The 14,057-nt window shown below is 47.0% G+C and overlaps 1 protein-coding gene across 3 annotated transcripts in view; it reads right to left on the reverse strand.

Annotated features, from left to right (window-relative positions):
* ATG16L1 (autophagy related 16 like 1) overlaps nucleotides 1-3,982 on the reverse strand; it is a 35,662-nt gene extending 31,680 nt beyond the window's left edge. For all 3 annotated transcript variants that reach the window (XM_019445531.2, XM_019445530.2, XM_019445529.2), the window contains exons 1-2: nucleotides 3,691-3,982; nucleotides 150-243 (exon numbers count right to left, since the gene is read on the reverse strand). In XM_019445531.2, coding sequence (XP_019301076.1) covers nucleotides 150-243; nucleotides 3,691-3,805 — 209 coding nt within the window. In that variant the 5' untranslated portion in view covers nucleotides 3,806-3,982. The remainder of the gene's footprint in view (nucleotides 1-149; nucleotides 244-3,690) is intronic.
* Nucleotides 3,983-14,057: the final 10,075 nt, after the last annotated feature.

A 14,057-nucleotide genomic window follows, 5' to 3' on the forward strand; every position in this document is an offset into this window, starting at 1 on the left:
TTGGCTTCAGAAGTTCGTATTCGAAAGGAGCAGACACAAACTGGCGCACAGACACGGTATTCTGTTCGCCTCTAAATGAGCAGTGACAACTAAACAGAGACACGTTTCTGCTGAAGAGACACAAGCGATACAGGACAGTTCCAAAATACCTTATCTCATGCCTGTTGGGGACGTCATGCTTTTCAGCTTGTAGCTTATGGGCCAGCACTGAATGAAGATCTGACTTTTCTAGCAACTTGTTATCTGTTAAAAAAGAGAAGAAAAAATTTTTTAACAGTGCACACCTTATTACTACTTATTATCCTATAAAGATCTGGACCAAAAAAACAACCAGAAGACTAGATAGGTTTCATTTTCAAGAGGCCTCAAAGTCCTAGGTACTGCACTTTGACAGCAATGATAGCAACCGTTCAAAACCCAGGAACATACGCTCCTTCAATGCTTCTTGGCCTAAGCATGAGCAACCCAGCCAAAGGAACCCGTGGAAACTTCGCTGCAAGAATGTCCCCCACTTACCTGTTTTTAATCATAGGAGTAAAAAAATAAAGCGAGACAAAAACCACAACCAAATACAATGGAAAAATGACACGTTACACACCTCTAAGCAATGTGAAACAGCTTTACTGTATTATTACATTTGGAAAATTTAATTTTTAGATCTGGGCACTAGAGATACAACTATGAAAAGTCCTTGACCTCAAGGAGCTCAAGTATAACAGAGGGTCAAGCATAAAAGGGAACAGAAGAGTGATCTTCCCTCATTTGCCTGGATGGTCTTACGGGTGAAGATGGTGGAGTCCAGGCAGGAGGGCAGGCAGTTATCTGGTTAAGTGGCTAGAAATGAAAACTTGGAGCCAGCCAACACATGAACGAGCAGAATGAAAAACTCAGACCTTTTCTTACTGGCAGTGGTGAATTAACAGATTTGAAAAGCAGGCAGTGACATGAATGGAGATTTACTAATAAGAAGTCAAAGATTATCCTGAAATTCCTTGCTCAGGCGACTGGCTGCAAGATGCTAACGTGTCAAGAACACACGAGTGAAGAACTTAAGAGAGAAACTGAGTTTTCTTTCTGAAAAGTAACAAAAGTGACAGGAAGCATGGCGCAGGAATTCAAATGACAAGTAGTTAGGAATGACAGTCCACGGGGACAAGCAAGAGGGGAAGGGGCACTGAGCAGAACAAGAGATTGATCATGGGACACTTGCAGAATAGCTACATTTGATGGGGGTTGTCACAAATCCTACAAGTGTGAGATCAGAACCGCTCTAGAACAAAATTTCGATAGGGTTCGTGCCAGTGAGTACTCCTGTCGGAAGGGCTTATCTTTCTTCTAAAAGAGTCTTGAGCCCCACTTCTCCTTTACATGTGGAAAATGGAACTCCTGGACAGAAACAGAAATACTCTTGGTCTACATTAATTTCATCCATCAGTTCAACAGAACATGGAAATGTGATTGCAACCTTGGGTGTTCACGCACATCAAAGGGCTCTAATAAGGTCTTTAAAGTGTCACACCAGAGCTGGGTGCCCTGGGATAGTCAGGTCTTAAAAAGGAGAGGAGGCATTCCAGAGGGATCCTGCTTGAAAGTTCTTCACACTAAAGAGAAGGATCCAGCTGAGGGAGAGCTGCCACCTGTCCCTACAGTCCCTTTTCGTCTTTCTCTTTTGGCTCGGGCAGGAACTGAACTTGACTGGCCTGGGAAGGCAAGAAGGAGTGGAAGGTGTTCCACAGGCAAACTGGAAGTGACCTCCCAAATGTCAAAGAGAAAAACTTAACAGGCAAAGGTTGTCTTGCTCTCCAGCCCTCTAACTACCTCTCATCTCAGTCGGGGCTCCTAGCCCCTCAGGCATGCGCTACTGACTACAGCTATTTAATGATGGGTTCCCTCTCCAGGATGGTCTCCTTCCGACTTTCCTCCTACATCCCCCCCACCCCATCAAAATGTCCATTTTCAATGCAGAAAAACCATTCGATCTCTGTCAGTACAATTACAAGCAACTTCTGTTTATGGGCTGTTATGTAGATGGCTTTCAAAGCACTCACACACACAGTTTTTATGAAGCAGACAGGGCAAGCTTCACCTGCATTTTATAGATGCAGCAAACCAGACCCAGAAAGGTAAGTGAAAAGTTCAGCAAGGTGTGGAGTCAGACTTCCAGTCCAATGTGGCTTTCGGTACGTGTTAGCTTTTAAGATTAAGCATTCAATAAATACCTGACCACCTGAATTTATGTAACCCATGTGCATTTGAGTTGGAAGGGTTTCCTGTGCTTCTGGCAGCCACATCTCTTAGAGTAAAAGGAATTCGCACAACAGCACATCACCTCTCTTTCCTTCCCATCTTTTTTAAGAGGGTGGATTCAGCGAAAGCAAGGAAGGGTCATTTCTTGGGGGCTCCAGTGAGAAAAACAAAATGCAGGGGCTCATGGGTAGTTCAGTCGGTTAAGCATCTGACCCGCTCAGGTCACGATCTCATGGTTCGTGAGTTCGAGCCCTGCGTCGGGCTCTGTGCTAACAGCCCAGAACCTGGAGCCTGCTTCAGATTCTGTGTCTCCCTCTCTCTCTGTTTCTCCCTCGTTCATGCTCTGTCTCACTCTCTCAAAAATAAATAAACATTTAAAAAAAAATTTTTTTTAATGCAAAAGTTAGGACCCATCACATCCGTGTTCAAATCCAGACTCCAACACGAATCTGCATGCCTCCCCAAAGAAATACTTAATCTCTCTTAGCCTGGGTTTCCTAAGGCAACACTAGGACCTGCCTCATAGAATTTTCAAGAAGATAAAGTGAAATAACACATACCACGTATTTACCACAGCACTCAAACTAGCCCACGTATTAGAAATACTTGGGGAGCACCAAAAACCACTCATACCTCTGTCCCACCCTAAATACTGCAATTTAATCGGTCTGGGCTTTTTAATTCTTAAAAGATCCACGTCATACCAACGTGCACATAAGATAGGGAACCACTGATTTAGCACAGTCAGAATTCAATACCTCTATTGCTTTGAACCTCATCATCGACATTAACTCCAGACTTTTCTCCAAAGGGCAGATGGAACCATAGGACTGAAAAGGGCCCATCTCTTCCCCCAAATGTGTCATCAGTTAGGTAAAATTAGGAAGGGGGCAAAGAAATGCTCATTAGGACTCATCTAAGGGTACAAACACTTTTGTCCTCAAATTGCAGAGGGGTGGAGAGAGGAGGAATCCACCTCTTTCATATTGAAGTTTTCAGTAATAGTAAAGACTACAACGTCCCACCTAAACAGTAAGACTCAAACCCTGTATCAGTTAAAGAACACCGAGGTGGAGTAAAGACAAGAGGTCTGAGGACTCCAAGGCTGAACATTTCATTACACTAAGAGGACATTAGTTGTGCGAGTTAAGGCTTAAAGTCGGTGACCGTTTCATAACACGAGGCCCGAGACGGGCCGTTTCCGGAGCCTATTCAAGTACACAAAGCGCGGCTGCTGGATTTCCAAGCACAAGCGCGAACGGTGCCTGCCCCTGGAGAACACACAGTTTAGTAGGGAAACCGTCTACAGTGAAAGAGAGTAAGATCCAAAAAAGGGTTGGGGCGGCCACAAGGCGCGCGGGCGTCGCCAGGGCTCGGCCTCGGCTTCCCGCCGGCTCTTGTGGGGCCCCGCCCGCCCACTCCCCGCACCCGCCCGCCGCTCACACTGCAGGATGATCTCTTCAAATGCCTGCCTCTGCAGCCGGTCCCGCCGCCTCAGCTCCTCCGAAATGTGGCGCTTCCAGCGGGGGAAGTCGGCGGCGCGGAGGCCCGACGACATTTCGCGCGCTGTCGCCCCGGCGCCTCAGCACCGCCAATGCGAGCGGGGACTGGCGGCCGCAGCCCGCGGCATGGGGCGACTAGCCGGCGCGCGAAGGCCGGCGGCCCAGAGCTCGCTTCCACACACAGGCCGCCCCGAACGCCGTCCGGGACGGTCTTCCGGCTCCTGCAGGAAATGGTTTGAATCTGGGCCGGAAGACCCGCCTCCTCACCCGACGCCTTACGCCACACGCACGCGCGAGGCCGCTGGCGGCGCGAGGCGCTGGGTATTGACGCCCTCCCGAGGCCGGAAGAGCAGGGAGCAGGGAAGCGGCCGCTGGGAGGCGTGCGGGCTACGCTGGAAGTTCAGCTGCGGGTGGGAAGGAGACCGGGAGGGTGCCGCCCGCCAGTTTAAGTTAACTTCTCTGCCTCCCCCCCGCCCCGCGATTTATATTTTTCTTGGCCTGCCTCCCTTTTCTTCATCGCGTCGTTTACAAGCAGAAGTGGGAGCCACTCCCCACTTAGTAGCTGAGTGACTGTAGATGAGCGGCAACCTCGCTAAGCCTCAATTTCTTAATCTGTAAAACGGGGACCCTGCTGATATCTACCTCACAGGGTTGCCGTGAGGATTAAAAGGAATAACCTATGTAATGCAGTGTGCACCGTACTGTACCTGGTATATTGCAAGCTTAACTTCACCTAGACCGCCGGTATCTTCCGAGGCCTACCCAAAGTCTGGCTGTGCTATACTTTAGCAAGCGTGTCCCGTTGCCCTTGGGCATTTTTTTTTTTTTTTTTACAACGAAGACATGGAATGCAAAGAACGGTTAAAGAAAAATGTAAATAGATTGGCTATGTTAAAGATTAGAAGCCTAGAAATTATCTATGATCTAACAGTAAATGGGTTCTTAGAAGATAATCTAAGGGTGCGGAATGTAAACAAGAGGAAAAGGCCAGTTTGCCAGTAGATACTGAAAATGGTCAGTGGAAGACAGTTTCTTGAGAAGATGGCATCTGTCAACTCAGAATGGAAATGGTCTGTAATAGAATCGTCTGAGTTTCATTTGCCTTTAACAAGTTAGTGAATTTACTGCATGAAATGGAATTGGACAAAATAGGAGGCCAGGGGAGAGGAAAGGGGTATCAGAACCGGGCTTCTCTTCCAATGTCTTAAGTCCAGTGGAAGCTCCTTCAGAGACAGATAAAAAAGCCTTTCCTGTGGAGCCCGGGAGTAGCTCAGTCAGGCTTCTACAGCCTTGTTAGAGATACTTCATTGGCAGTCAGCACTGAGTGATCTGAATTTGTGGAAAGGACAAGGAAGAAGCAGAAATAGAAGGAACTTTCTCACATACTGAGGAAAATGAGAGAGCAGTTTTTTGAAAGTCACCAAAAATGCCTCCAAATGTAACAGTGGTACTAACCTCAAAAGACCATAGCATCACAAAGCATCAAATCTTGACAGTTGAATGTGCTTATTTTCCAGATAAGATTATCATCAAAACATGTTAACAATTTGCAGAAACAGCAATTCCACTTGTAGAAATTTGTGTTACATATTTGGACAAATGTCCATATATAAAAACATCTTTCACAGCATTGTTCATAACTGGAAAATAAGAAATGATCTGTATTTTCAACAACAAGAGCTGGGTTAAATAAGTGTATATTTATTGTTCAAAAAAATGTCCCTGGGACACCTGGGTGGCTCAGTTGGTTAAGCGTCTGGCTCTTGATTTTGGCTCAGGTCATGATCTCACAGTTCGTGGAATCGAGCTCTGAGTCGGGCTCTGCTCTGAGAGTGCGGAGCCTGCTTGGGATTCTCTCTCCTCTCCCTGTCCCTCCTTCTGATCATGCATGCATGCACCTCTTTCTCTCTCAAAAGAAAGAAACTTTAAAAAAAGTTCCTGATAAAAACAGTGTATGGTATAAATCCGCTCTGTGTAAAATAAATGCATCCCTGGCTCCTCACAGGCAAAACTTGTCAAATGCGCAGAAGGTATAATTTCTAAACTAAGGATACTAAGCTCTGCTAGGTGTGCCCTCTCCCTAACTCACCAGCTTTATCTGGTACACACTTCAGCCTGCCGTTCACCATACTTCCTCCCACAGGAGGGCCTTTGGATTTATGGCGCTCGTGTTATGCACACTCTTCCCTTCTGAGTTCTCTGAGTTGATTCATAGGAGTTAATCCTCAGCTCAGTAATCACTGCCCCAAACTTCCAATAACAGACCTTCACAACCAGGTCAGGTCTCCCTACACACGCACCTCTCCTTTATAGCAGTGATCACAGTTGGAGCTTTTTAATATAATGATATATATTTATATCATTACTTGACGAAGGCGTGTCTTCCAGACTGTAACCTTTGAGGCAAGAGCTGTGTCTCTTTTTGCTCAACATCATAGCCAGCAAGAGCAGGAAGCTTGTTATGTATTCGGTGCTCAGTAACTGCTGTTTAATCGTTGAGTGGAATACACGAAAATGCTGAGAGTACTAGCTCTGGGCAGTGGCATTGCTGGTGTTTTTGTTTTTTCTTTGAGTATAGTTGACACATTTTTTGTTTTATTATGTTTTTTCTATGTCTTATGTGTTTTCTAATTATTCCACATTACACCTGTACTTCGTATGCAAGAAAAAGTTATAGAAATGAACACATGTACAAAACCATTTCTTCCTCAAGGTGTACGTCAAACATCCCAAGATTCTTGTCATCGTGTGTTAAGCAGTGCATATTTGCTCATGGAATGGAAGAGGCATCATTCACCGAAGAACTTTCTTTGTGTAAGGTTTAGTATCACCGAAGGAAAGTACAACTAGGCTTCATGTAACAGCATTTCCACTGTTAAAAACTTCCCGCAGGGGCGCCTGCGTGGCTCAGTCGGTTAAGTGCCTGACTTCGGCTCGGATCATAATCTCGCGACTCGTGGGTTCGAGTCCCGTTGGGCTCTGTGCTGACAGCTCAGAGCCTGGAGCCTGCTTCGGATTCTGTGTCTCCCTCTCTCTCTCTGCCCCTCCTCCACTCTCTCCCTCTCCCTCTCTCTCTCATTCTCTCCTTCTCCCTCTCTCTCTCTCCCTCTCCCTCTCTCTCTCAAAAATAAACAAAAAAACATTAAAACAAAAACAAAAATAAAAAACCTTCCCAGAGACTTTCACCCTAACCATCCGCCTGTACACCTCACCTGGGAGGTCGTCTAGTGCTGCCCCAATCCTGAGGACTTCCAAGTCCAACTTTCAGACAACTGTCCTCTTTACTCTTGTCCTTCCCCTCTAGGCCTTTCTGATCCCCTTTATCTCTCAATCAGCAAGTGCAAACAGTTGGGTCCTAGTGTCGGTCAGCCACAGAGGTGAGTCCTATGTGGGGGACAGACAGCCCAGGCTTGGATCCTGATCTCACAGGGCTCACTCTTCAGGAAGGGAGATGTGAAGGTGCATTATTTCCAACTGTAAGGAATAAAAGTAAAAGTGGGCTGGCCAGAAGGCAGTGCCGGGGAGATCTGACTCTCTCCCGTTCTTTTTCCTTCTTGCTCTTACTCTTTTCTAAGATATAATCGTCATTAAAACGAAACACTGTTGATTCTTTATTTCCACTCCTTTCCAGCTCTTCCCAAAATTAGATCACTAAAAGTGAAAGTAAGCTAAGTTACCCATGCTACTGTGTTAACTGTCTACTGTATGGACATAGTAGCTTCTAGAGTAAACCAAAAGATGGCTAAGAAGCCAGCCAACATAGGTTTTCAGACATACTGATGATCCCTCCAAATACCACCTTTTTTATGACAATAATCATGCTCCCTTATAGACATGTGTTGCTTGTGTTTGCCTATGTATGGACACTGCAGGAAAACGTCATTATAAGGAATTTCTAGATTCTGTACCCAGACTAAGCCACATGCGGGTCTGGTCATCTACTCTCTCTATATGTTGACACTCAGATATCATATTTTAAATATGACAGTGTCTGAGGTGAGTATCATCCTCATACTCCAATACGAGCTTTCCAGCAAAGCTCAATTTTCTTAGGACAAATTTATCCCTCGTCTATATTGGCAGCCAAGCATCTGGAATGGTGGCTGGTCGTTTCAACATGGCACATCTAATAAGCTGGGAATATGATCCCTGGCTAGAGAGTGTGTTTGTGGGAAGTTACTCTCCCGTGGCTTGCTTCTTTGATCTTCAAAGAGATGATTACATTTCTCCCAGACACTCCTGCCCTACTGTGCCCTACTGTCCCCTACTGTGAATAACAGCTAGTATTGAGTGGTTTTTGCGTGCCAGGCACTGTGCTCTACACGGTTTAACATTCCTTTCCCCCACCCTACACGATCGCAGGTGCTGTTAATATTTCCTTTTACAGGTGCGGAAACTGACACACAGAGAGGTCAAGTGGCTTGTGCGATGTCACGGAGTTAGTACGAGGCAGAATTTGGATTCATTCGAGGAAAACTGATGCCAGACCCCCCCTCCACACACACACACACACACATGCACACACACGTGTGTGTTTAATCATGCTGTTGTGCCATATGTCAACGCATCAGGGTTGTAGCTGGTTTTTAGGGTGAGATGGAGATTAGAGTGCTTTTAATTACAAGCGATAGAAATGCAATTTGTGCTTCCTTAAGGGAAAGGGTGTTGCATCGAGTTGGCACCACGGATGTGGCTGGACACCAGGAACCCTGGAACCAGGATGCAAATCCCATCAGAATGCCCAGCCCTTGGTGTCTACTTCCCTGTGTAAGTTGCCGCTTCCTTTTCCCCTTGTCTGGTGCCCCGGCTCCTTGCCCCACCCCCACCCTCCCACTGGAAGTGAAGAAATGTCCCTTCCAACAGCCTCTTGGTACAAGCAAGCCACAGACTGCGCTGGCTCCTCCGAGCCCCAGTTCTAAACTCCTGGGGAAGGACGCTGGTGGACTAGCAGGTGCCCATGTCTAATGATTGATGGGGCAGCCTTCCAGGATGCCTCTCTCTGGACAGAAGGAAAGGGACAGTTCTCAGAGGAAGGAAGATATAGGATACATCTTCTGTTCAGACTGCCCAGCCCCCTCTTCTTTTATGAACACATTCTGCCCTCCTGACTACATTCATGGTATTTCCCTGCCCCTCCACACCACAAATCGATCCCAGGAATGGGCATAGAAACCCCTGCCAATCACTGTCCTCCACAGGAATTTTTTACCTGGATCTGGGAGAGAGGGCCCCTTTTCTCCTTTGGGTAGAAAGTCTGAGGATATGCATCAGGATCCGCTAGTGGCTGTGTCTCATGAAAAGTTTAATCTGAAAAAAAAAAAAAAAAAAACAACTGGGGCAATCAGAAGGGGAAGAGGAGACAAGAAACCAAGAATGTTGATGCCATTGGAGTCCCTGGTTCCAGCCACTCCTGAAACTAGCCCAGCCCTATTCTCCTCCCAGTCCAGTTACTTGAGCCAATACAGTACCGCATTTCACTAAAGCTGGTTTATATTGGGTTTTTATTTCCACTTGCCATCCAAGAATCCTGATTAATACACCAGGCAAGCCCAAGAAAAAACTAGGGCTGGGCAGGCAAAATGGTACTCCCCCCGCCACACACACACACACACACACACACACACACAAGGTGGGCACTAAGGGAGGGTTTTCCCTTTTACAATCTTGACAAACACGTTCTCTTCTCACCATGCACTTTTCGTGTTAGTCGGCATCCTATTTCCAGACTTATTGGGGAAGAGGGTCTAGATCTGAGATCTCCTAAACTTTTGAGTGAGTTAAGCTCTGTTCTAAGTAATAGTATCTGCCGGTGAGAGAAAATCTTAATAACCCAGAAGTTACAGTTAGAAATATTAGAATAGACCTGGAATATGGGAAAATACTGTTGCCATATGTTAGAACTATTTTCTCTTCCCCCTCAACGGAAAGTGAAGGGACACCATTTCAAGCAGCACTGTTGGAGTGACTCACGGGGTATTAATAACTCTGCGGAGCGCCTACCAACATCGCAGTAGAACCACAGAGAAAGCAGGCAGCAGTGGAGTACGATTCTAAGTAAATAAGTAAATCCTGCATGTCACGAGATATGGCTCTTTGCTGAGGTATCGAATGGCTCTTTTGTCTTTAAAAAGGTCTAAAGTTGAAACAGCAGTCTGTTGGGTTTGCTCTGCAAATCTGAATGCCCAGGCACTTCACCTCCGGGAGGCAGAGCCCCAAATAAGAAGGAACGAGCCAGGGACACAGTGTCCAACAGAGACGGGGCACAGGACTGGCCACGCTGTGGTGTGTGACGCATACGGGTTCCAGCTTTTTTGTCCTGAACCTCTTCTTTCCGATAAGCAAATTTTTCTATCCCAACGTGTGCATTGGGCCTCTGTCTCTTAAGCTTCCCCACAGTGAAATTGCAAAGCTCCCTTAATCTTGTCAAAGCCTGCACATGGATAAATGGCTTCTCCAACTCCCTGGGTAATTCCAGCACAGCCCTTGTTTCCGGGGGTGTGTGGGGCAGTCCAGTCCAGGGCAGAATGATCTAGCCTGTGAAGTCCACGTAGGATCTTGGAAAACATTCCATCATCCTTCCTGACAGGTTCAAGTGATCCAGTCCAGCTCTTACAGAGTCTGCATGGAGGTAGAGCTTCAGGAATGGCTCCTCTGGTCTTTCCAGCTTGCCTCCGAGATCTCCCGTGGGCCTGGGCCCTGCCCTAGACCTTGGGGATGCACCGTTTGATCACAGCCTGGTGGGCAAAGTGGCCCACAGCCTCTCTTCCACAATCTCTCTCTGTCTCACTCTCTTTCCCTCTGTCTCTGTCTCTCTCTCCCTCCCTCCTTCCAGTTTCTTTCATTCTCTTTACCTCTTTTCTCTCAAAGCCCCATCTCCTTGGGGCCCAACTTGACCTCCATCCCCGTGAAGGCTGTTTTTCAACCATTCTCAGCTCTGTATCCTCATTTAGGAGTGTGTGTGTGTGCGTTGGAGGCAAGAGTAAGTGACCCCTCTGCTGTGTTTGGGATTGGGGTAGCAGGGAAGCATCTAACAGTCAGCTTTTGATTCCTGCCAGTGAGGCTCCTGTGCCTTGGTAAACTCTAAGAGTACCTTTCCCCTTGCAGGTCTCTTACAGAAGCCCCACCCCCCACTCCACACCTGTTACTTTACCCTCGAGTTATGCAAGAAGTAAAGCGAGGCCTGGTCTGCGTATTTGTAAGCCTGAGTGTCAAGAATGAATTTACACTGGGAATTAGAACGGCAAGCAGCCTTACATCAGCGTTCTGGTGTCAGCCGTACTTACCTCTTGTGGAAGTTGGGAGGATTTCAGCTGCGAGCAACAGAAACCTTAATCTGTAATTTAAACCAAGGATCAGCAAAATATGGCCCGCAGGCCACATCCGGCTCGTCACCTGTTTTTGTAGAGCCTTCAAGCTAAGTAGTTTTTGCATTTTAAACTCAAGAAGGGCCTGTGTGCTGGCCTTTGAACTTGTGCCTCTCAGCTCTCCTACTGGGGAAATGTAATCTACTAACGGCCCCAGCTGCTGCACTCTGAACCCACCAGCACGTCCAAACTGTGTCCGCACTACCCACGGATGCCCCGGCCGGTGACCAAACACTGCAGGGGTACTGAGGCAGGGCAGCTCCTGAGCCATGGGAGACTCCTCTTCCGACTTTGCCCCCAGAGCACTGTCACGGACTGAATGTATCCTCCTGAAATTCACATGGTAAAGCCCTAACCCCCAGTGTGATGGTATTTGGAGGTCTTTGGGAGGTGATTAGGTTATGAGGGTGGGGCCCTCATAAGTGGGATGAGTGCCCTTTAGGAGGGGACACCTGAGAGATGATCGCTCTTTCCCCACGGTTGTCTGCAAACTAGGAAGAAGGCTCTTGCCAGACATAGAACCTCTGGAAGCTTGATCTTGGACTTCCCAGACTCCAGAACTATGAGAAATAAATGTCTATTATTTAAGCCCTCCAGTCTATGGTATCTTGTTATTGCAGCCTGAGCAGACATCTCGGAGAGGACCAGCCTTGTCCCGTGACCTTCCCATCTTCCCCCAGAGGCATCTCCCTCAATAAATATCTTACATCAAGTCCTCCTCGTCATGTGCTGCTCCTGGAACCAGAGGAGGTGGTGATGGAACCCAAATACCAGGAGAAGACTGGGGAGGGAAGGAGCTACCACTTCTGCTGTAGACATTCAGAGGGGGTGTCCTGTCCCTCCCAAGTCCACTTTTCTTTTTCCTCTGATAACATCATGGCTCTGGTGGCTAAGGTTCTACCATGTGACTGGACCTTCAGCTCTTTGGACCAGCAATGGCCATTTGACCCAAGCTGGGCCAAATTCCTCTTCCAGGGGTCCTAGAGTGGGGAGCTGGGCTTCAGGGGCCTGAGCAGCCAGGCCAAGACAAAGCAAAGCCAGGGAGAGCAGGAATGGGCAGAAGAGCCGTCTGTGGACAGGAGCAAGGAAGAGGCGGGCAAAGGACGTGTCTGGAGAGAGCAGGGCCCAGGGCCGGGCAGCCCTCTGCGGGACAGCCCTGTTCCCACCACCAGGGCGTGCTCTTCGTCAGCTCTCCATCGGCAGCTAGTTTCTCTTCCTTGTAAGCAAAGAACCTTGACTAAAAGGGAAATTTAGAACTTTAGGGCAGGAAACCCTCAGGGAAAGACTCTGGGACCGAGGGAGAGGAGCCTCTCTGTGCCCTTTCTCAGGCCCTGATTCGTGACCATGACCACGGAGGTGATGGCCTTTCATGCTGCAGTGTGTGGGGGAGGGGGACCTGTCCTTCCTGCCACACCCCAGGTGACCTCTCTCTCACAAGGCCAAGAGGGCAGGTCTCCTGCATCCAAGTGAGTGCAACCTTCTCCACCCCTCCCCCCAGCAGTCCGTATTCCCATTTGTGGTGATTTCACAGCATCCTTAAGATGGATGGACAGGGATTTGCTTTACCTTCCGGGGACTAAACAGGGCATTTCTATTAATTTTTCCAAAGTAAATGAAGTCTGGGTGGATATTTTTAGGAAGTAATAAGGGAAATCTTTTGCTACAGAAGCACCACCTTCAAAAACTGAAAGTTGCCAGCAAACTTGTAAGCAGCTTTCCTGCTAAAAATTAAAAAACAAAAGCTTAAATTGTATTTTGGGTGAGTGCCTGTTTCATGGGCTAAAGCTATTTTTTTAATAATTTTTTAAAATAATTTTTTAAGTTTATTTATTATTGAGAGAGAGACAGAGAGCACAAGCTGGGGAGGAACAGAGAGAGAGGGAGACACAGAATCCGAAGCAGGCTTCAAGCTCTGGGCTGTCAGCACAGAGCCCGATGCGGGGCTCGAACTCACAAACCGTGAGATCATGACCTGAGCTGAAGTCGGACGAGCCACCCAGGCGCCCCTAAAGCTATTTAAAAAAAAAATTTTTTTTTTAATGTTTCTTATTTTTGAGAGAGAGAGAAAGAGAGACAGAGAGCAAGCAGGGAATGGGTAGAAAGAGAGGGAGACACAGAATCCGAAGCAGGCTCCAGCTTGCTCAGCTGTCAGCACAGAGCCCAATGGGGGGCTCAAACTCACAGACCGTGAGATCATGACCCGAGCTGTAGTCAGCCGCCCAACTGACTGAGCCACCCAGGCGCCCCAAGCTATTTTTTTTTAATCAGTGAATGTTTTCCCTGAAAAATAAACTATCCATTGTTGATGAGTCTATTCTAGTGGAGACAGAAAAAACTCCAATTTTGGTTGATTTTTAGTGAGTGGAGTTCGAAGAGAAAGAATATGAAGAGACTTCAGAAAATGTTTTTTGGGGGAGAATTTTGAATTTTGAATTATTGAATTTTGAAAATAAAATAGTTATTAACATGGCTGCAGGTTACGAAGAGCCATGTGCAGAGAGAAGTTTCCAAAACTATGGGAAACATGATTCAGCTGTCAAAAGTACACAAAATCAACAATTCCAATTATAAGACTAAATTCCTGTATTTGTTGGGCCACAGGGTAAACGTGACAAAAGTTGTCCTTGTGCACACACGCACACACCCTCACTCGAAACGACGCCCTCACACACCATGCTTTCTGAAGCCCGTCTCTGCCCTGGCTGACGTCTGCATCTCAAGTGGAAGGGTTTACATATTTTGATGCTGGATTCAGCTCTATTATCTGACTCAGGGGCAAAGTCAAGTTATATGAAGAAAATGTGTACAAATGGCATTTCAGCCTGAGTAAATAGAATGTTTTTGACAGAGCAAATGACCTTTTGGTCACACAATTATCTGAGGATTTATAAAATGTCTGAGAGACCTGAAAACATGTTTGTCACCAGAAGTACAATTTCTTTTT

Source organism: Panthera pardus, unplaced genomic scaffold, assembly GCF_024362965.1.
Source record: "Panthera pardus isolate Hobbes unplaced genomic scaffold, ASM2436296v1 HiC_scaffold_10, whole genome shotgun sequence".
Lineage (NCBI taxonomy): Eukaryota > Metazoa > Chordata > Mammalia > Carnivora > Felidae > Panthera > Panthera pardus.